Source organism: Mercenaria mercenaria, chromosome 2, assembly GCF_021730395.1.
Source record: "Mercenaria mercenaria strain notata chromosome 2, MADL_Memer_1, whole genome shotgun sequence".
Lineage (NCBI taxonomy): Eukaryota > Metazoa > Mollusca > Bivalvia > Venerida > Veneridae > Mercenaria > Mercenaria mercenaria.
In genome coordinates, this window is record NC_069362.1 from 74,241,849 (window position 1) to 74,264,737 (window position 22,889).

General features: G+C 34.3%; 1 protein-coding gene across 1 annotated transcript in view; it reads right to left on the minus strand.

Annotated features, from left to right (window-relative positions):
* Window positions 1–22,889, minus strand: part of LOC123562291 (probable chitinase 10) — a 112,779-nt gene that overhangs the window by 49,829 nt on the left and 40,061 nt on the right. The window contains exons 15-22 of the mRNA XM_053526582.1: window positions 18,981–19,035; window positions 17,031–17,217; window positions 12,936–13,188; window positions 12,059–12,183; window positions 9,976–10,099; window positions 8,758–8,946; window positions 8,338–8,457; window positions 6,817–6,945 (exon numbers count right to left, since the gene is read on the minus strand). Coding sequence (XP_053382557.1) covers window positions 6,817–6,945; window positions 8,338–8,457; window positions 8,758–8,946; window positions 9,976–10,099; window positions 12,059–12,183; window positions 12,936–13,188; window positions 17,031–17,217; window positions 18,981–19,035 — 1,182 coding nt within the window. The remainder of the gene's footprint in view (window positions 1–6,816; window positions 6,946–8,337; window positions 8,458–8,757; window positions 8,947–9,975; window positions 10,100–12,058; window positions 12,184–12,935; window positions 13,189–17,030; window positions 17,218–18,980; window positions 19,036–22,889) is intronic.

Sequence of the window (22,889 nt, forward strand, 5' to 3'; positions counted from 1 at the left end):
ATTATGAAACTTTAAATATCGCTATATGACTCCGAGGATTTATGTGGTCACTCGAAGAAAATTATTAGATTTTCTAGATTGCTTAGATAGGATAATACATTCTTCGATTATTATTTTTTATTTTTTATTTATTTTTTGTTCTTGAGGTCCTTGATGGAGTGATGGGGTGACTGAGATTCAACAAATTTATTGGCTTTTCTTTCAGATAAACCGCTCATGATATCCATACTTTATTAATTTTTGTAAAGCATTTTTCTCAATCCTTACATATTTCCTATAAAAGCAATTTTCTAAAAAAGAAACATTTGTAATTGATTTTTATATAACTAAATTATAGTAGTGTTTTTCTTATAAGTAAATATTCCAATTCATAAAAGTATCAATGCAATTGTTTATATTTTTTAAAAAGATGGTCCAAATGAAGGTGGCAATCCACAATATTTTATGTGTTATTACGATAGTTCAGTTCTCGTGTTAAACTGAAACGTAAATCTAGGTTCATAACCTTCACGGAATAAACATCAAATGTGCATAGGAAAGAGTGATAGTATGAAATTAATGCATTCTCCTATGACATTTGCTTTTAAAAATCGGCTGCCGTTTTAAAATTTGTTTCAAGAGTCTCTAATATGTTTGTGTAAATTCATTTCTAAACTGAATTTGCATCGTGAGAAACTATTTTAAAAGAAGACTTAGCAAATCTTAAAAACAAAACAAGAAGAATTAACTTAACGGGGAATATGCAACATTTGGCAATACTACTTATCGTAAAGAGCTTGGTGAAACATTAACACTGGCAAAAAAATGTGAAAAAGGACTAACAAAAAGATATAGCCGTTTGAATACTGTCCATTTGGACACGGTGTCGTAGTAATTATTTCCTTACATTTCGTTACTATGTATGGTAAATAAGTGAGTAACCGCAATGAGAATCATATTTTATTGGTAATAAAGTAAAATGAATCTATATTGTATATATTATATTGAATTTTCTTTCAACATTTGTGAAAAACGGAATCTGATGGTGTTCTACCACATATCATTTTTGTTTAAGCCACTAAATCCCCTCACTTTCTTATGGTCAATATCAGTAAGAACCTACCATTGCTTGTGCTGCATGATTGCTAGCTGTACATTCGACGTGATCAGGGAAATCACAGTAGAGAGTCACTTTGTTGAACTGTAGACCAGGGTGACAATCTGTTCTGAACGCCATGCCGGCAGCACAGACGTAGTAATTTGAGCAGGATGTTGGACTAGGGTAGTATCCGTCGGATCGTACTGCACAGTCGAATTCGTTACTGGAAACCTGTGTCAGCTGATGCAAGTTGCTGCTGGAACCTGGTTCTATAAAATGATATTTAGACACATGTTATATATCTGTTCTTTTATGAAACCGGCTAGAGTTTGTTTAGGAACGCCTCTATGAAAAGAGATGCACAGATCTAATATGAATCAAAATAGGTTGCCAGTACACTCAAAATAACTGCTTTCCGTCAGGGAGCGAAATTATGACACACGTTATCAAAAATGTAAGAAACCGTTCAAAAACCGTTCAAAATGAGTTAGTTCTAACCAATAGGTACTAGATACAATACCCGCGAAGTGCGTTATGAAAGCAGAAAGCCACAAAATTAGACGTTTCTATTTGTTTTTATACATGTATGTCGTGATATACATCAGGAGGTGCTCCCCTTTACTTATGAATCTATCTATGAAAGTGATGATGCATGTTAGAATTTTTGTCCGTTTGTGAAATTATAACAATGCAATATCCTCAAACAGGGAAAGCATGCTTAAACAATGAGCAGAGTAAAATTAAAGTATAGGGCAATTGTGACTTAAATGAAAATCAATGCTATGGAATACTCATTCAATCTTTTGCTGTTAACCTAGCAGATAAAAACAATGGAATAGCTGTTAGCGGGCACTTTGTGGACAGCGGAGCAGCTTGTGTGTTGTTTTGTTGTTATAGCAGCAGCTGAGCTTTTAGTGTTGTCGGTTCTGGTGTTTGTGCTATGGTTAATGCATGAAATTGTAAAGCTTATATATGGAAAAGTTGACTTGCACTGTTGATCGGAAAAGTGGTCCTTTCAAAGATTATTAAGTTTTAACCATGTTCCACAGTATGTGCACATGTCAAGTTCCATGATTATGTTGGCACACAATGTAAACTCGAAACACTATGTTTGTTTTTGTTTTTGTTTTTGTTGGGTTTAACGTCATGCAATCAGGTTTGATCAAGGGTTCTCCATGCTAGGATAGTCTACAATGAGTAACCCTGTTAGAGACTCTCATGTAATTATGACAAATAGCTTTGTATCATAATGCTTTTGCATGACAGGTATAAACTACCATATTATTACGTACTTGTGAAGCAATAAGAAAACAGACTCATAAACTATAACCTTATTAGATATATTTGTTGATCATGTTTGTCGTGCATCATATGACAATATAGCATAAATATTATTGCCAACGACACAATAAAGCGTATTTGATTGTTTACTTTGCGGTTTGAAATATATGGTTTAATGCTGTTGACGAGAAACTTTAAAACCTAACTTGATTGATTCTAACGTTTATATAGTAAATCTAGTAAATTCAATAGCAAAAAGTAATGTTATTGATGTGTTCTCTATGGCCAGTGTTAGTTTTTGTCTGCAATGTACTCGTACTTTAAACAAGACAGGGCAATTGCAAAACAAAATGCATAAAGGCTTCGAAAGATTGAATTATAAACTTGATTTATTCTTCATTGCAAGTAATTAAAGGGGTTCAAAGAAGGTGAAATGTTTTTATCTTATCTTTTTTTATTTGTATTCATATTAGCATTCGGCGAAACAGTTAATGAAGTTGTTTACATGCCTATGGCACCATTTATTATATTACTTAAAATAGACAAACACAAAATTAACTGTTTTAGGTCTTTTTGTGTCAAACAATGAAAAATATAATTCTGTTAAGATGACAAGTTAATCATATACGCATGCGAGAATGAATATTCAAGTAATGAATTTGGGAAAATAAATAAAAATGTGTCCTCTATAAAATACCATACAGTGAGAATTCCACCAGTATTCTTGAAATGTGGAAAATAATATGCCGTACTAAAACAGATATAATGAGATTCATCTCTAAAGAACAAAAAGCACAGTGGCAATCTATAGAAACGTTCCAGACAAGTTCTGTTCATCGGTTACATGTGTTAAGAAATGGAATTAATAAACGTTTTCGTCATTTAAGCTACTTTCTATAAAATCTAAAATATTTAGACCAAGGAGTCTTAATGATCTGTGAAAAATTGAATCCTAAATAATGGCTGTCTCATCGGTTAGCGATACATCATGTATTTTTACATCGATAATCTTAACCACAACGTCTTCTCTACTAGCTGCTTAACAGGAGCTGTCACAGGAGAAATAGCGCTCGATTATTCCGATGTTTGATGGTTAAACTGGGCACATTTGAGGAAGCTGGAGCTGTCACTAAAGTGTTTAATGACTTCAATGTGGACGAACACAATACCTTAAGTCTGTGTTAAATGTATTTAGTAATAAAAAAGATAGAGATAATGTGTATCAAAACATAATCAAAAAAGTAATCCACCATGTGTCATATGATGCGGCTAATAATGTGGAACAACTATTTTAAGTTTGAATCAAATCTATTGATAGAGCAAAAGTGAATCATATATTGAACCTGAAATTCTAGTAAGAAGGGGGCATAACTCATAATATTTTGGCGCCATTACTTGTGTCATATGATGCGAGTGACGATGTGTAACAAATGTTTTAGGTTTGAATAAAATCCATTGAGTAACAACAGAGATATGGTGAAAAAAAGCATCAAAATGTAACTGAAATTCTAACTAAAAATGTGATTTAATTCACAAAATATTTGTGCAAGAGTTATGGACCTTGTGCCATATGATGAGGGCAATGTTGTGAAAGAACTATTTTAACTTTGAATCAAATTCATTAAGTTATAAAAAAAGATACAGGTAGTGAAAGTGCGCCGACTTTAACCTGACATTTTAAGTAAAAAGGGGTATAATTCATGAAATATTGGCGAAAGAGTTATGGCCCTTGTGTAATATGAAGTGAATGTTGATGTGGTACAACTATTAAGTTTGAATCAAATCTGTTTGGTAATAACAGTTACAGGGTGAACGTGCATGGAATTTTAGGTAAAAACGGGGCATAATTCATGAAAAAGTGGTACCAGAATTATGATACTTTTGTAAAATGATGTGAGAGATCATGTAAAACAATTGTTTTAAGTTTGAATCAACTCTCTTCTGTAATAAGAGAGATATAGTGAAATGCATCAAAATTAACCTAACATTCTAAGTAAAGAGTGGGCATAATTCATGAAAAATTGGTGCCAGAGGTATGAAACTTGTGTCATAAGATGTGAGTGATGATGTGGAACAACTATTATAAGTTAGAATCAAATCCATTTATAAATAACTGAGATAGAGTAAAAGTGCACCGCAACGTTAACCTGAAATCTAAGTAAAAAGGGGGATGTTTCATGAAAAATTGGTGCAAGAGTTATAGTCCTTGTGCCATATGATGTTGGTGATGATGAGGAATAACTGTTTTAAGTTTGAAGCAAATCCATCAGGTAATTAAAGAGATAATGAGAAAAAAGAGAAAGTGCATCAAAATTTTAACCAAGGTGTGGACGCGGAAGGACGCCGATGCCGACGCCAGGGCGATTAGGATAGATCTCAATATACTTTGTACAGTCGAGCTAAAATGACTACTAAAGGAAACAATTCTTCATTCAAGCAAAGACTATGGAAGAGAACAGTTATGAGCCTATAAGTATATCAGTTTTTGCGTTGAATGTTTGTCATTTTCTTTAAAGTTTTGTATTACTATATCTTATATTCAGCTTTTGTTTAAGAGGTGTAATAGGGTAAGTTTTGTCTTTTAAATGTGTTGAAGTGCATGAAAACATGTTTTGTGCGACATAATTGGCGATTACCGAACAGTCCATGTAGTACATTAATGCAAACAGGAATAATTTTGCTTCATGCAGAGTGTGACATTTGATCTCATTGGCATATTCAGTTTAGAAATAGCTTTAAAGTAATTAGTTGACGATCGCAACACTACAGTTATTATATGTAACTATTATAAAATGGACTTGTATGAATATTGAACCTTTAATCAACGTAGACAATGAGGATGATTTATTGTAATGAGTTGCATTTTATAATGTCAAAATTGTTTATTTAAGATGTCAACAGAAGTACGTGGATAAAACCATTGCCTGGTAGGTATATGTAATAAACAAATTGTAAATATTCAATTTTCCTGTATTGTTGATAAGCATATACCAATAAAATAAAACAATAAAATAATGATTGATTAGTGTAAGGTGTTAATGTTGAGTTGAAAATAATATGTTATACTACAGTAAATTTCTTTACTCGTGTGTCTAGTCAATGAACACCAGACAGTTGTACCTGCATAGCTGTTAATTCGTTACATCTAAGACAATAGCGATTTATACAGTAAATAAATGAACCTGGGTGGTTGTCATTCACTTAACAGTGGAAAACTGATCTAAAAGACAAAACCCTGCTAAAAACTTAGTACCGCCAGTACATTTAGTAATTATGAACAAGTATAAGAGATATAAACTTAACACTTTGCATATACTGCCTGTGCTGTTTTAGAGAATTGCAAGAGAATTACATTTCATGCTAAACTCGAGGATGCGTACTAAACGAGGGTTGTTGCGACTTTTACTGTATACGTATTCAACAGTATGGTATAATGTAAATATATTCCATCGGTGATCTTCCGTGATACATAGACATAATATACGTGCTGGGAACACATGGGGTGACAGCATGATCAGGCGCCTGCGCATCCGCGATTGGTCAGGCTCGTCGTTAAGCCTATTGGAATTGGAGAAACTGTAGCGAACGATGGATCCTGACCAGACTCGCGGATGGTGGTGGTCTGATCCATGCTGGTCGACACACATGTTGGTTTTCCCATGGCACGGCTCATATATTAATAATATATTATATATACTCCCTAATACAATATCTAGCAAAAACACTTACGCGTTATCACTATAGGTTTCGTTGTGGTAACCGGAGGATTGGTGTGCATAGGAGCACGTGTTGTTACCTGTCCAATTGTTGTAGTCGCTGGAGCTTGTGTGGGTCTATTCAAAACAATTACAAATTCAGTTAAACTGATGCTATTATTTTGTCCTTGTTCTTTATTGAAATATTTTACATCCTGTCGCAAGTATATATGAACGGATTATCGTTCGTTATGCTTAATGGCTAAAATCTTCGCGGCTCGATCCTCACAAGAGTCATATTTTAGTTTAAGCCAATTTAGAAAACAATCATGTTTAGTTTTTCCACCCACATTTCTAGAAACTGTCAGCTACCTGTGGGGAGATCTTATTACAATACAACATGTACGAATATCCTTTGGAAGCATAGAATATAACCAGGCCAAATTATAGCAGAGTGCAACACGCTCAACACTTGTTTCATAGACTACTTCATATTGAAAGCAGTCGTAAGTCAACCAAATAAACAACCGGTTTGAAAGCTCGAGGAGCTATGCTTTCTCATTTTAAGACAATGTTCATAAAATAATAAGATTTAATTAAACGTTTGAAACTGTATTGTACTTTCAAGCAAATACTAAACAACGTTATATATTTGTAACTGCATCTGTTTACGTAGTGACAATAATTTTTCACCCAGTAAGGTATCATTATAATAAATCAGAGTAATAAACAAACATACTGTGTCGATGCCGGTCCAGGTGCAGTCTCTAGTTCGTTGACAATAGCCTTCATGAGAGGATATTTTCCTTCTCCGCACATTCCACTGAAATCGTCCAAGTCTAAAGCCCAAACCATTATACCACCGAAGCCTTCTTGCTTGACATAATCAACCTATGATAAAATAATACATTATGTAAACAACTGCTGAGGATAGTACGTGTAGATATTGCTACAGAATCAAAAACAAATCCTGTGCTCTGATTGTCCTTGAAAAATTAGCTATTAGCTCTACGTTGTATCATTATGCTGTTGACAGTCTATGACTACATAACGCAGGAACCGCAATAGTTTTGATAGAACTATGTGAATATGATATCAAAAAAAGAAAGGACTTGAAGCGATACTATCTATATGAACGAGACTACAGCTATAATGTGTGTAATATGCCCAAAGCAATGTACCTGTCTAATTATAAGAGTCATAGTTCAAAGCAGTCAGAAGTTACTGAGTGCAAAATAAGTTGCAAACAGACGAATGGATATAACATGTCCATTTTGATCGCTTCGCATGCCAGTGAACATGATCTTTGACTAAGAAATCTTAAAATCTAGAGGAATTCCTTCTCTATCTAACGGTCACTTCACATCTAACCTTAGACCAGATGACTTCAAAATCAGTAGTGGTCGTTCACTGTCCTTCAGTGATATGCCTTCAAGGTGTGAGGGTCGCAGAACAAGTCATTCTCAAACTACTGAGCTGAAACAAACTTTTGTACTTAAAGTCTTTTTGACATTGACCTCAGACATATTGACTAAAATTTGTATGAGGTCTTATCGGTTTTAACATATTGCGAGGAAATGGTTTCTGTCAGCGTGACTTTGACCTTTGAACGTCCCAACAAAAGTGCCTTCCTTTATGGTCATCTGAACATCAAGCTTGTTCATCTGTGAAAGTTTGAAGCAAATTAGGGGAGTTGGACACACAAGATTTCGAACGAACGGACGGACGTATAGACGTACGGACAGCAGCAATGCTATATGTCCGCACAAAAATGCTGGGGCATAATAATATCCGAACGTGCAAAGCTACTTACGAAAATTTTCCAGATAGCTTGAATGTTTATTTTTATATTGTTTATAGAAGTGGTTACACCAGACTTGAGAAAGGCTCGTTATAAATTAAGAACAGTACAAAAACAAGTCCAAGACAAGTAGTTCACAGTATTTTCCGCAGAAATACCAGAAAATTGCAAGTCGAAACCGGACTTTAATGTTGCACCTTTAGAAACTGGGATATACTATATAAAAAGAAGAAGGCATGTTCATATTGTCCAATAATTTTAATTTATTTGATGAAATATGAATCTATAAGAAGATCCTATGGATGCATAGAATGCAATCAAAGACTACTATAGCAGACTCGATTGAACAGAGTTTTTCCATAAAGTGCAATACTCTTCATATCCAAACACGGACGTAAGCAGGTGAATATTGAAAAAGTTACAGATACAAGACCAGGTAAAGTAACAACACTGAGTTATGATGCAACCATTCAACTAAATACCTTTAGCCGCAAACTGTCGGGATCGTCGTATCCAACCCAAAGGTCACTTTGCACCATGTATGGCACTTTCTGTTCTGGCTCATACTTTTTAGTAGCCCCTTTTTTAAGTTTTTCACAAATCTAAAAGAAAAATAATAAGAAATACATTTTTCTCACTAATAATAAAAACCTGTCAATGGCAATCATTCTATAAGAATTATAACATACACAGTTTACGAAAAAAGAATAGGTCGCATCAAATACATTTGTATATATTTTCATACTATTCGTTCACTTGACTCATATCGAATTCACTAATTAGGTGCCGTGAGCCGTCTGTATTTCTAGATGGACGAGAGAATAAGTGGCAATCTCCGTTTTGCAACCTCTCTTACATTCACACCAGGAAGAAAGGGTGAAAAGGTGATAATATATACTTACCTCGTAGTAGGCCATGAATCCTGCTTCCCTTGTATATAAGCCAGCAGCCCCAGCGCCTTTGGCAGGACAACCAATGTCATCGTTAGTGTGACTCCAAGGTAATTGGAACGTTCTCCCGTACAAACCAAGACCTATGTTTAACATATCCCTTGGGGCACCTTTCTGTACCCAGTACTGTGCTGCCCAGTCCTGGAAACATTTTCTCAATTTGACTTTATATTCTCTATATATCATACATCCTCTATTATCAATCTTTTAACTGTTATGTGATTAAACATGTACGCACTGATGTTACGATAACAAGATATATATGTTTTTAAGGTTTCGATGGAGGCCTTGAGAAACAAAAATCAAACAACACTAAATCATAAAAAAAAGAGTTGTTTGACATGAAAATTGAACAGCATGTAAAACATGTATATTACTTTACGAAACAAGTGTCAGTATACTGATATAAACATTGAATTCCGGAAAAGGGCTGCCTAAAGGGGCTCCACTTCCGGACAGTTAAACGCGTTTAAAAACTCACCATTTTCAAAGAACTGTTACACATGTTCGTTTTGATGCATTTGTAATAGCGTGCAAGTGGTGAAATTTCACGTAACAAGGTGGAACATAGTTTTCAGCAATTGTTTATCTTTTTTTCTTTACAAATGGCATTCATTTTCAAAGGGAGACAACGTTTTTTCAAAGATTACTTAAAATAATCATAAAAGTTGTTTCCCTTTGAAAATGAATGCCATTTGTACTTAAAATAATCGGGAACAGTTGTCTCCCTTTGAAAATGAATGCCATTTGTAAAGAAATAAAGATAAACAATTGCTGAAAACTGTGTTCCACCTTGTTATGCGAAATTTCACCACTCGCACGCTATTGCAAATGCATCAAAACGAACATGTGTAACAGTTCTTTGAAAATGGTGAGTTTTTAAAGGCGTTTAACTGTCCGAAAGTGGAGCCCCTTTAGGCAGCCCTTTTCCGGAATTCAATGATTATATCAGTATACTGACACTTGTTTCGTAAAGTAATATACATGTTTTACATGCTGTTCAATTTTCATGTCAAACAACTCTTTCTTTTTATGATTTGGTGTTGTTTGATTTTTGTTTCTCAAGGCCTCCATCGAAACCTTAATTTGTTGAATGAGTAAAAACACAACGTTCATCATATGCATTGGTAAGAAAAGAGCATTATTTGACTGGTTCAAAAATTAGCTTACCACGTTCAAGTAAGTTTCGTTACCAGTCTCGCTGCTTCTAGAATACAGTGGTGAATTATGGCCGGTATGATCCTCCCAGGAGCCGTGCAAGTCGTAGGTCATCAAATTGATGAAATCAAGTAACCTGAGATAAAAAGGCCGTTAACTGATTTAGATCTTCCCAACACTGGTAACTGATATTTATTTTGCTTTTTTTCTGCTTCACATTTTCACTATAGGGCCAGACCAAATGAAAAGTTGGTCATCAGAATTTTTCTTGAAACCTTGAGACGGGGAGTGAATTTTGTTTTCCAAAGGATCTTTTTACACATTTTATTAAAATATTTGTTACTGCTTTTGAGGTAAAACAGGAAAGAGCGAAGAGCAAAAAAATACATTTTTCTTGTTTTGGATATCGTTTATTTAAAGAAAGCCTTAATATAAAAAAACAACCTTTTTATTAACAATAATTAAAGGTGAAGTGAGAAAGCATCGGTAAAATTTGGTAAAGGTATGTTTTGTCCCACAGGTGCACAAAGAGCGAGTGGAAAAAGTTAACAACACTGGCCTATATTATGATCAAATAATTTCTGTGTTTGAAAATATTATTATGAAGTAGATCTATATGACACAAAAAAAATGCATACCCTTAAACAATAATGAGGACTTTTCTATTTAAATGACTTTGAAGGCTAGCAGATTTTATAAAGTAATACTTTATCCATTGATTAAACCTGTTGAAACAAAGGCCCAGATTAGGTCTGAAAAGAAATCATAAATGCATATTGTTCTTAGGAGGGATTTGAAAATATGAAGATCCATATCTTACCCCACCCTTTCTTGTATAAAAACGTTGATGATTGAACAGACAAAACACAAACAGAGGACTTTGTGTCACTCATTAAACGTATTTACCCGTACCAAAAGTGAAGACTGAGATTATCAAATTAATTAATAAGTTTATTCAGCTCATGTTTCAATGATATAAATCCGAGTTTGCAACAACTCAGTTTGGTAAATCATTCTAAGAAATTGGAGTAACTCCATAACGGGAAACAACATTACGTAGTCATGATACATTACAGACGATATGTGTACGTCATATGCTTTATTGTAATTAAAGTACAATTTAGAACATTTTTGAACCGGGACTATAATCATGGGTACACTGTTACTTCCATAAAAAAGCAGCAAACAAACAACTACTGACCTGATTTTTTTTTGTTCAATGGTGCATGTGTGAAAACAAACGGAGTGAGGGATGGGGGAGGGAGTGTGTGTTTCTCAAAATATACGAGCGGTAAATCCGAAGAACAACTTTTTAATTTGGTGAAGCCTAATATAATAGGGTTATTATAACAGTAGTTCGATCTGAGATGCTGTACTCGGATCGAGTGGATTTTTGCCAGATCGGATCTCACGAGGAGCGCAAGCAAAATCCACGAAATCTGAATACAAAATCCTAGATCTAGCTACTATTATAATGACCCTTTTATTAGATATTTCTACCTTTGTGTTTGTTGTTTGTTATTGAACGAAATCTTCAATGTTTATCGATATTAAAATGGAACTAAGTAAAGTTTTTATGTGCACTATTTATAGATCCTTGTCAGGTCATGCATATTAATGAAAGTAGTCCGGTAGCATAAAATACGAAAGGTAAAATACGGAATTTAAAAGGTACCGTACGGAATTTTTTTCTGCATGCTCATATTTAATTGTGAAATACAAGCCAATTTCTTTACAGAATTTATATAGGTATATAATAAAGTTCGCTACATTGACCGGCAAGTTATTCAATAAATATTAATATGTCTCATTTATGTGAATGGTATAGCTTAGTTGAAAACAAGGATTTACAATGTCATAGGTATGTTTAAATGTGCTCACAAGAAAATGTCATTAAAATCGTGTAAAGGTATTTAAAAATAAAAAGTAAACAACAATGATAATTCATTGAAAATGTAACTAACCATGTGTCGAATTCATAATACCAGGGGCTGCACGTGGAAATACTTTCCGACAGCCCCTTGTACAGTGCATTTGGTTTTGTATGATATAGATATGTAACTTTGAAAAACTAGCTTTTAGTCGGCGACTATACCTTGAAATTTCTGGAATTTCATACGCAGTGTCAATTTTTTCTTTTCCGGCGGCGACGGCGGCAGTTATCATAAGTCGTTCCAGCCCGGCAGGGACACTCTCCTTCGCAAACTCGTCGTGTAAAGCCTATATATATTATTATCAGAGTGTGTAAATTTTAACATTTTAAATGTTATGACAGTCTAAAACTTATGGAGAAAATATGTTATTGTAATATCAAGTTATTATATCTAGAGAAGAAAATATTACTAAAATCTTAAATAGACAAAAAGAAAATTAAGAGTAAAAAAATGATTCTTATACTTTAAGCTAATGTAATTTCCATGACTACGTTATCACTTTGTATTTTTCCTTTTTTCCATGATAGGAGTAAATGCGTGTGTGTTTGTGCGTATATGCATGCGTCTGTGCGTGAGTGTTGTATTGGAAAACGAGACGAGTCGGCTAATTATAGGTTATTAGATTTGTATCAAGAACTATGCATGAGTTCTGCAGCGGAAATATTGCGCGACTTTAAGAGCGCAATATTATTCCGCGAAAGAACGAGTGCATACTTCTTGATGCAAATCTAAAAATCGTTTTATTACATACGCATCTACACCTAAAATTATTATATAAATGATACAAATTTGTTATTAAGCCTTGGTGAAATTGAAAATATCTTCGTCATAGAACTTTTAAACAAGACGACATACACGAAACTGACGTAACAAATGACGTCACACACCCGATATGAAATTTGAACGTCAATATGGAAAAATATTGACGTTTCAGGTTCCATTGAAACTTAAAGGAGTTATCAAATAAAAATGTAATAATTATATTTATCCTATCTTCTAATTAAATTTGTAAACTATTCATCTTTCTTTTCAGCGTACCTGTAAAACAAGTGTGAATCTGTGTTTGTCCTCGGGTGGACTGCCCCTGTTCGCTGGGTATTCCCAATCCATATCGAGTCCATCGAATTTATGTTTCCTCAAGAAAGTCACTGTTGTAGTTGCAAATTCCCGGCGGCTTGCGTCGGTAGCGGCCATATGTGTGAATGGAGACGAACCCATGTTCCATCCTCCGACGGCAAGCAGTAATTTTACTGATGGGTTTGATTTCTTGATTTCATGGAATCTCTCGTACCTTTATTATTTGAAAAACAAACAAAATTTAATATATCTGTAACAAGAGCTGTCTAATGACAGCGGATCGACTATTTGAAGCCCTTCTATCTAATACAAAATTACATACAAAAGCTTGAGTAAAAGTTTTGAAAAATTGGTCAAGTTATTTCTGATAAACAAGCTTATATTACATGCAAAACTGCCACAAAATATCTAAAATGAAAAGGGTCATAAATTTTACAAAATAAAAGCTAGAGTTATGTAACTTGCCCTGAGAGGTCAAGATGCCAAAGATATGTGAGATATTTTAAAGGATTTGGCTTAGTAGTTGTTGAGAAACTTGCTTACATGCAAAACTTTAATAAAAAAGTTACAAAGGGGCATAATTCTGACAAAATATAAGCTAGAGTTGTGTACCTTGTCCTTTGAGATTATCTAATGACGCCGAAGATTTGTGTAAAGTTTTAAAACATTTGGCTTTGCAGTTGTTGAGAAACCTGCTTACATGCAAAACTTTTGTGACGACTGTGTCAACGCCGTCGAAAGGGTATTTTCAAAATAGTCAAGCTAGAGGCTGTGTAGTAGTAAATAAATTTGCTATATGCTCTATATAAAATTAACAATCTTCTGAGAGCTGTAACACATAGCCAAGCCTATTTTAAAAAAGAATTGCTAGCCTTATGTTCTTAAGTGACTTATAAACCACCAAAACACCAAGCAAAATAGGGGTCATGTATCTTCTAAGAGAAATGTTTTGTCTGACATGTCAACACTATGGAATATCTTCGAAAATGACAGCTAAAATGTGGGTATGAACACATGAATAATAAGGTTTGTTTACATTTCTATAAATGCAAATATCTCCTTGAAAATGCTACCAAAATGTCAAGTATAGGTCCACAATGGAATAAAAACAGGTAATGGCTTACATAAAACATGAAAATGCCACTTTAACTGGAAAAAAATTGAGGATTGTTTCTTTCCGCCATTATCCGACTATCCCTGAAGTGCTGCTTGATTACCTATTTAGTACTATTTGACCTAGAAAAAAGGAGCGCTTCGACATACATGTTATGGCATATATGGTACATTCATACTATATGGGAAGTATTTGGAACCACTAAAATAAAAAAAAAGTGGAAAACAACAGGTCGTCCGACACGACATAAACGAATATGTTGCAGGCTCGGTTTGATTGAGCCTGTTCAAGGACTGTATGGTCCGAGAGCTCACGGACTTTTATTGCAACAATTGAGGCCAAAAGAAGTTTATACATTTTTGGAAACAATGTGTCATATCCTGCATGAAAACCCATTTCTTAGATGCTAAAGCCGTGCCTATCTATAATATGTTCACTTATGTTTGTGATAGGGGAGGTAAAACTCAATTGTAAAAATATTAGGGGGTAGGGTAAAGTTTACGTCTACCAGTTTTTTCACTGATTAATTACAGTAACTATCTGATTGTCAGTATATGTATATATGTCCAACAATAACATCAATAAGAAATTCATCAAAAAGAACTGAAGGGCAAACTGGATATTCAAGGTCAAAGGTCAGATTCATGTAAAAATCACAAAAAAATGGCATGTTTGAAATTTATATTTATTCTTAAAAAAATAGTTTGTTATCATAAGTCACTCATCTTTATTTACGTAATGTGTGTATATCAGCCGAAATCAGAAATGCAAATTTTATTGCAAAAAGTCAAGGTCAATCCTGATAATTGAAGGTCAAAGTTTATTTTTATGCAAAAATGTGAAAATCATTACCTTATCTTTTTCTTATCTGTTCAATATGTTTTCACATTATTAGTCACTGAAGTTAATTCGTTTGAATGTTTGTATGTCAGGCAAAGTCAGCAGTGCAGATGTAACCCTAAAATGCCAAGAGTAAAGCTAATATCAAGGGTCAAAGGTCAAATTGGTGTGAAAAATCACATAAATAGCTTCCTTGCTCATACAGTTGGGGATCAAAAACTGGTAGACGTAAACTTTACCCTACCCCCTAATATTTTTACAACTGAGTTTTACCTCCCCTATCTCAAACATAAGTGAACAAAATATAGATAGGCACGGCTTTGACACTTAAGAAATAGGTTTTCATGCAGGATATAAAATATTGTTTCCAAAAATGTATAAACTTCTTTTGGCCTCAATTGTTGCAATAAAAGTCCGTGAGCTCTCGGACCAGTAGTGGGGATGCAAGCTACCGTCCACGCCCTCTAGCCCCGGGTTGAGCAGAACTCAACATTTATACTTGTAGTTTTCATTCTGTGTATCTGCAGTCATGTATATTGTAACAATCACTTTATAATGATCACTTCAGAGGCAGTGCTTTCACATAAACGTTGTACATGTATGTATAAAGAAATTCCAATTAGCCGGGCAAATGATAACATCTGTATCATCAAAACACATGTCTGATTATTTGTCAGGCGTTTGCTCCGTTCACTTCTTGACCTCAAAAACTAGTTTATATTAAATACGAAAGTGAGATACATGTCAACATGTCAATGCATATTTTAACAGCTTCTTGACATTAGATATCCTCTATGGACATAAACCTTAACCCGTCTGTCAGAAATAATAGTTTCACTATTTCATATTTTACTTCTTATGATAATGATCATAATAAAACGTGTCTAATTAATTTATGCAAGCCTTAAAATAAATTTCCGTTTTCTTTTTTCCATTTTATTCAAAAACCAAGGACAGCAAATGGAATGATATGATACATGTCGCTTTTTTTCTAAACTGGTAATAAAACAGTTTTTAAATATTGTAAAATAAACGTCATAGTAAGGAAAATCTAGAACTAGGTCTTAAGGCTATCTGCTTGTTATCTTATTCAAAATGACTTGCAATTTTATTATAGGTTATTAACATTGATCTTCATTAGCACAGTTTGAATATCGCCATCAAAAAGGCGCTGATTTATTATCGAAACCAAGACTCATTTCACAAAATTTCAAATGTTTATTGTAATTAAAAGCAGCTTTGAGGTCAGAAACTTCAAAGGTTGTATTTACATTAAGCTAGTGTTGTTCATAAGCATGTAAAAAAACAGCAGTTAAAACATGTGCGCCACAGTGTCTGTGTTTGCTTAGGGGATATACACTGTCAAGGGAATCAACAACAGTTGGCAAACACCATTAATTTGCTTGTCAGGCATTGGCTTCCTCGTGGAAAGAGGGTGATTATGACGTCATTATTAATGACGACACATTCGGTAATCATCGGCAGTTTCCACCGTATTCGCTAAAGCTGGAGTGTTATTCTTAAAGTAAAATATATTTCATTTATTTATGTACTTATTTATTTATCTAACTTCTGTACGATTAATATCTAATCAAGACGAATATCCGTCGCTAAAATTAACCTGGTTATTTCTGTGTAATAACCCTAATTATTTTAAAATGTCAGCGATGATCCGCACATCAGCAGCTAATAGAAATCCACTGGGTTTTAAGGAAAGCGTAATGTTGAAATGTATCATAGAATTAGTGACTAATGTCAGGCCATTTTTTTCAACTCCAATTCAGTCTCTTTGCATTGTTTAATAGTCTCATTTTTCTCTGTTACAAAATATTAAAGTATTTGAATCAACAAGGATGCATGTAACCGGTTTTATTAAAAGTATTCGTTATATATCTATGTAAACATTCCCAAAATGCTTTTGGTGATAAAAATGGTCTCATTGTTCTGTTCAGATAACATGTTATTTTAAGAAACCTCCTGCCAAAATATAACCTCGTATAGTGACCAGTTATTCACAACTTTCTACTTGAATGCCGAGGTTACAGTTGCCGCAATATCAGAGCTGCGATACGTACATTCCATACCAGAGCTGCGATACTTACATTCCTTTCATCCACGATGTAGACTCGTCATTCCATTCAAACGCTGCCAAGTGATTACCTACCATCTTGGCGAAGGCGTAGGTAATGTGCGTGCATAAACTCGGGTCCACATTCTCCGGGAAGAACTTGCCAGCACCGTTCCTGTACTGCGCCCAGTTCGTGTAGTAGCATACCCTCCTCAAGGAAGCTAAAATCATTTAATAGAGAAATCTTCGATCCATTGCATTTGTTTCTTTAAGTCATTATCTTCTTTGTTGCTTCGTTCAAATGATATTCCATATTAAAATATATTTAATTCATCGGCCCCTGCTGTATAAATTCTTAATTCTGTATGAAAAGAATCAACAAAAGTTCTTTTTTTACTTTGAGGTATAAATTTCTGCAAATTTTATGTAAGTTGGGAAAGTGTAGTTTAATCGTTAGATTTTGATTAATAATTAAACAAATGAAAATTAGTATAAAAATGCAACTCTCGGCAAGCATGTACCAAACTCTGGTTTGAATTAGTATAATTATGTATCCTATACATTTACTTGTGCGTGGACTCTACGTTGGTGTATTTTCGGGTGCTTTGTGCGACTACGAATTACAGCTTTTGTCTTTATTTAATGTCATGAAATAGACTGTTACATGTTATATCATAAAGGTATGAGCTATTAATTACACTCCCATTCACTGTGTGTAAACTGAGTACAATTTATTTATCACTTGGTCATTGAAACAAGATCCTTAAATATAATAATCATAAAGGGGAGGAATGGTATTACTTCAAGGATTAACATCACACGATTTTTGAAGACATGTAACAGGCATTTAAGCTTTGCATACGTCTAGCCATTAAAGTACTCTTGTTTCATTGCGCTTTCTGTCGCTCTATCCCTCTGGCTCTGTTTCTGTACTAGTAGAGGATGAATTTGGCGCCCTGGGTGGCTGTCTTTGCCTTTGAACGTGTTTATCGTGAAAAGGGCGCTATATAAATCTGATAAATGTAATATTTTAATTTTCCGCTTACCTTACTTAAAATAATTACATTGATTAAATTAGTATATTAACTTACCTGTATTATGTACTTCATCATCAATTTTATTGTCAATTTTATTACTTAGTTTTGGTTACTCTATCTATTTCCAAGATGTATTCCAGGAACATACATTGGTACTGACTTAATTATCAAAATTATTGGACAATACTACTCTAGCACTTCGCAAGATATACAGAGCAAACATTTCAGCCATGCCGATTAAAGGTCAAGATTGTACAGTGTGATCAAAGTTCCTACAAGTAGAATTTCATGTTTTCTCAAACTTATTGTCTTACATTCCGGAAAATAATGACCGAGTTTATTCTAACGTCATGGCCACACTCAGAGATGATACGGGATTAAGTAATTTGTCTAAATTTGAGCTACGAGGCAGTTAGGGGAACATATGATTTAGTGTAAGAACACCAGATGGGTCTTATTTTATTCAGGCTTCGTCTTGCACTAGTTCACCAGTAAGTGAGCCGTGCCATGGGAAAACCAACATAGTGGGTTTGCGACCAACATGGATCCAGACCAGCCTGCGCATCCGCGCAGTCTGGTCAGGATCCATGCTGTTCGTTTTTAAAGCCTACTGCAATTAGAGAAACCGTTAGCGAACAGCATGGATCCTGACCAGACTGCGCGGATGCGCAGGCTGGTCTGGATCCATACTGGTCGCAAAGCCACTATGTTGGTTTTCCCATGGCACGGCTCAAGTATTTCTGGCTAACTTCACAAAACTCTATTGATACAGTGTATTGTTCAGCCCGCGTTTCATGCCAGTTATATTTGTCCAAGACATTTATAACCAGTGTGGTTTATCGTAAATATTGTTATGATATCTTGGCCAAAGGGTTAAAATGAAATGTAAACTACATGCTATCTTTGATTTTAAATAATAAACCATTAAATACGTTAACAGTACATACCTGTAGCGGCACCGAATGCTAAAACGGCTACCAGGAACAGTGATAATCGGACCATCTGAAATACAGCAAAGTGCAAAATTTCCTTTATAGTACAAGTCACAGAGGAATAATTTTCTAATTCAAATTGATAAAGGTCCAATGTCACATTTACACGCTTCTCAAGTTATGTCTCAATTCGTTTCATTCGCTGTATATTTGTAATTGTTAGATCCAGTCCTGTTTCTCGTTAACTAATTGAAAATTAATTTTTCATAACACTGAAAAATTGCACAAGCTACGTGCGACTAAATATATACATTGTTGTCGACGAAAACTCGGTTGCCAGACTATTTCTAACGCCTAATTCGGAAGAGAATAAACAGGAGGGAGTGGGTGTGTAATGGAGATACAAGACACTCATTTGCACAAGAATTAATATTCGCGATCGGTCCAGGCACAGTATTTTAAAAAATAAAAGACATGTTTTAACAGCACTTGAACTGTCTTGTTTATACACGAGATTTCTCTGTAAAAATGCCTGGATCAAGTGAAAAAAAATGTAGTTGTTATGTGTAGATAGAGAATATTTCTTTCTTTTTCTTTTATAACGAATCCCGCTTTTGAGTAGCGCTTTATATACTCTATGTTTAAGTATATCTATCAAATAAACATTGATGTTTTAGGTATTTCAGCATTATGAGGACATTGAATAGTTGTGACCTAAAGAGATTTGAAAACTGGTAGTTTTTTTTATCTATGACAAAACTGAAAAACTTCAGATCTTGTACACATCTTTCATTTTAAACATAATGTGCAGCATTGACCGTGTGAAACAGAGAAGAGGGTCTAGCGGGTGCGAACTCTGCTGAAACAGAGGAGAGCGGACAAGCCATTCATAAAACAATATATTTTTTAAAAAGCATTACCACTGTAAAGCAATACAAATGTATATATATACTATTAGCAGCGTATATATTTAATTACTTTAGAGGATTTAAACACAGTTCTGCTTTCGTTTCTTTAAACGGTTCTATAATGCATGTAATTACGATATTGCCCTGTACGAATTTGCAGAGAGCACATATTAATTTTGTGCTCTTTTAAAGTGGTCGTATGTGGGTATTTGGCATTATAAGTACTGTTCAAAGATAACTATATAATATGTGTACGAACATTCTGCAATTATTCAATAGTTAAGCCTTTACAGTATATGGCCTTACCAAAATAAAATGAATGCAATATCATTAACCGGGAAGGTGAATCGCACGTAGAAGATCACGCGCACGGCTTTGCCAAATTTAGTAGGAGTGGGATGATTACTCGGTTAATCTGATTCGATTCGATTACTTGGTGAAACCGGTTTCAATTTTGCAAAACCTCTAATCGCTTTCAATCAATAAACATCCTGCAATCCCGGTAAAATGTATATTATTTCACATTTCAACATAGACCTGCAGCAGCCTTGTTTCCACTGAACACACTTCAACATAATCAACAGTGACTGTCCCTGATTTGCCTGTAGTTGATTTATTTTTTTTAAAAAAATACACCAAAATATGACTTATTAATTATCACACTGCTTCCAAACGATAAATGTTCACAAGTTCCTAATGAAGTCAGCTGCCGGAGGTACCTTGATATGGTCTTAAGGAAGGAAAACAGCATTTTCAATATGGTGGTAGATTAACCGGTTCGGTTCGATTTCATACAAACGATTAACCGGTTTCAAAATTTTGAAATCGTCCCAGCCCTAAACTTTAGCAAATGTTTTTGTTTTGTTTTTGTTGTTATTTTTGTTGTTTTAAAATATTTTAGCAATAAATAGAATAACAAATCCTCAAATATATTTACTGTGATAATATGGGATCAATTTTAGTTAAAAATGTAAATCAAATTTTACATACCTTTACCGTCCGGCCAAACTATGGGTTTTAGAATCTCTCTACTCTGGACACAAATATAATGCATCAGTGATTGACAGTACTGGGGCCTAGATAAAAATTATCTCTAAACGTCGAAATTTATCCCGCATTTAAACAAAATTTTGATTAAGGTATTTGAATAATCCATGTTTAAATCATGTGATTATATTGATCTCAAAATGAATATTTTCGCATGTCAATCACAAATGGTTGTCCCTAAAATGCAGAATTTAGGAATTATCCAAAATTTGATAAATTTGACATTATTAATCTCATCAAATAAGCCCTGCGGGTTTATACAAGGTTAATGCTACCTCTGGTATACAGAAAGGGGACCTTGGTTTGGTAAAATGACAGCTCTTTCGTACTGCTGGCAGTATACCTAAGCAAATTTGGTATTTTATCATTACTGTTGATCTAGCTGAAATTATATCAAATAATCTTACAATGTAGTGGACACTATTTCTGAAAGATAGTTCATGTATTCTAAAATAGACCATATTCCTAGTTAGTTGGTATGGGAAAACGCTAGACGCTACTACAAGCATTATTGTAGTCACCGACTGATTCTCGAGTAACTATTTACTTAGTAATAATATGAAATAAGGCAAAGCCTCAAAGCGAGCTCAAAGAAATCGGATTTATCTGAAAATATTATGCATCATTTATTTGTCACAAAGAAACTATTCACTAGTCACAAGAACTCAGGAGAACCTATTCACTGAAAAAGTCTACATTTAGTGTCACCATACCTATACAGTGAATATCATACGTTGCAAAGTTTATGGGAAGCCGGTGTCACGGTGACGTCATTACCGCGTTCCCGTTTCTTTTGGCTTATTATGACATTTTTTCCATTTTCTGGCCGATGCTTGATCTTTTAAATGAAAACAATATTTTTTTCAAACAACTGGAAATCATTTTTTTCATTATTGTTGAGTAATTTTTAGCAATTGAATGAAGTTCTGTATTCACTCCGGAAAGAAGTACTTCCTGTGAGCACCAGTCCGCTAGGGTGCGCTTTTTTAAAACTTCCGACGAAACTTTTCAAATCCATCACCAAGTGTGAAAGTATACTTGCGTTACCGTAAAGCTCGATTCTCGAGCAGGCCCTTCGGGCCTGCTCTCCGAGCTCGCTATAATTCTCTATTGAAAGCAAAGATGAGGAGTTTCGAGATCAGTGACCTTAACCCGTTCGCCTGCAGAAGCCCCGACTCAGATCTACAACCTTTCGATGACGTTAAGCATGACTTGGTACAAGCGCAGTTTAATGTTCTTACTTTTAAAAATCATACGTTTTGAGTAATGCGCAACAGAGACAGACGGAAGATAGTAACTTGATCATATAAATCACAGAATAAGTGCTATGATAGGACGGCTGTGTTAAGCAACGCAAATGTCTGATGTTTATTTCTATTGTGCTAAAGACAAAGTGATTTATTTTAGCTCTATGTAATTAAAACACGCATTATGTCCGTGTTACTGAATGGACTTTTGTTTTATCACACGTTTGGCGTCGTATGAGTGTAATAAAGCCATAACATAAATTTGATAATACACTAGTGTAATAAAGCTTTGACGTTGACGTCGTATATTTACAGAAGACGTTGGCCGAATTTATTTGGTCTATATAGGTAAAGAATGAAGAAATGTTGATGTTTCAACAGGAAAAGCTTACATATTATAAAAAAGAAACTCGTTGAATAAAATTGATAAAATGCGAGGCAGAGCCTTTTATTGTTTTATTCAACTCGTTTAATAAATTCAGTATAAAAAGACACTCATGTAATTTCCTCTATATCTTCTTCAGATATATAGCTACTTATAATCTGCGTGTACTTGAAAATATAGGATATGAAACGGTTGTACAGTCTTTTCATTAATACGATATCTTCTTCGGTTGTTACACTGTCATTTTAATTAAGAAATAATAAATCTGTTCCTATATTTTATCAGTTAATAAAATATGGGCAGGAGTTTGGATGCGTAATAATTAAATCACGAGTGC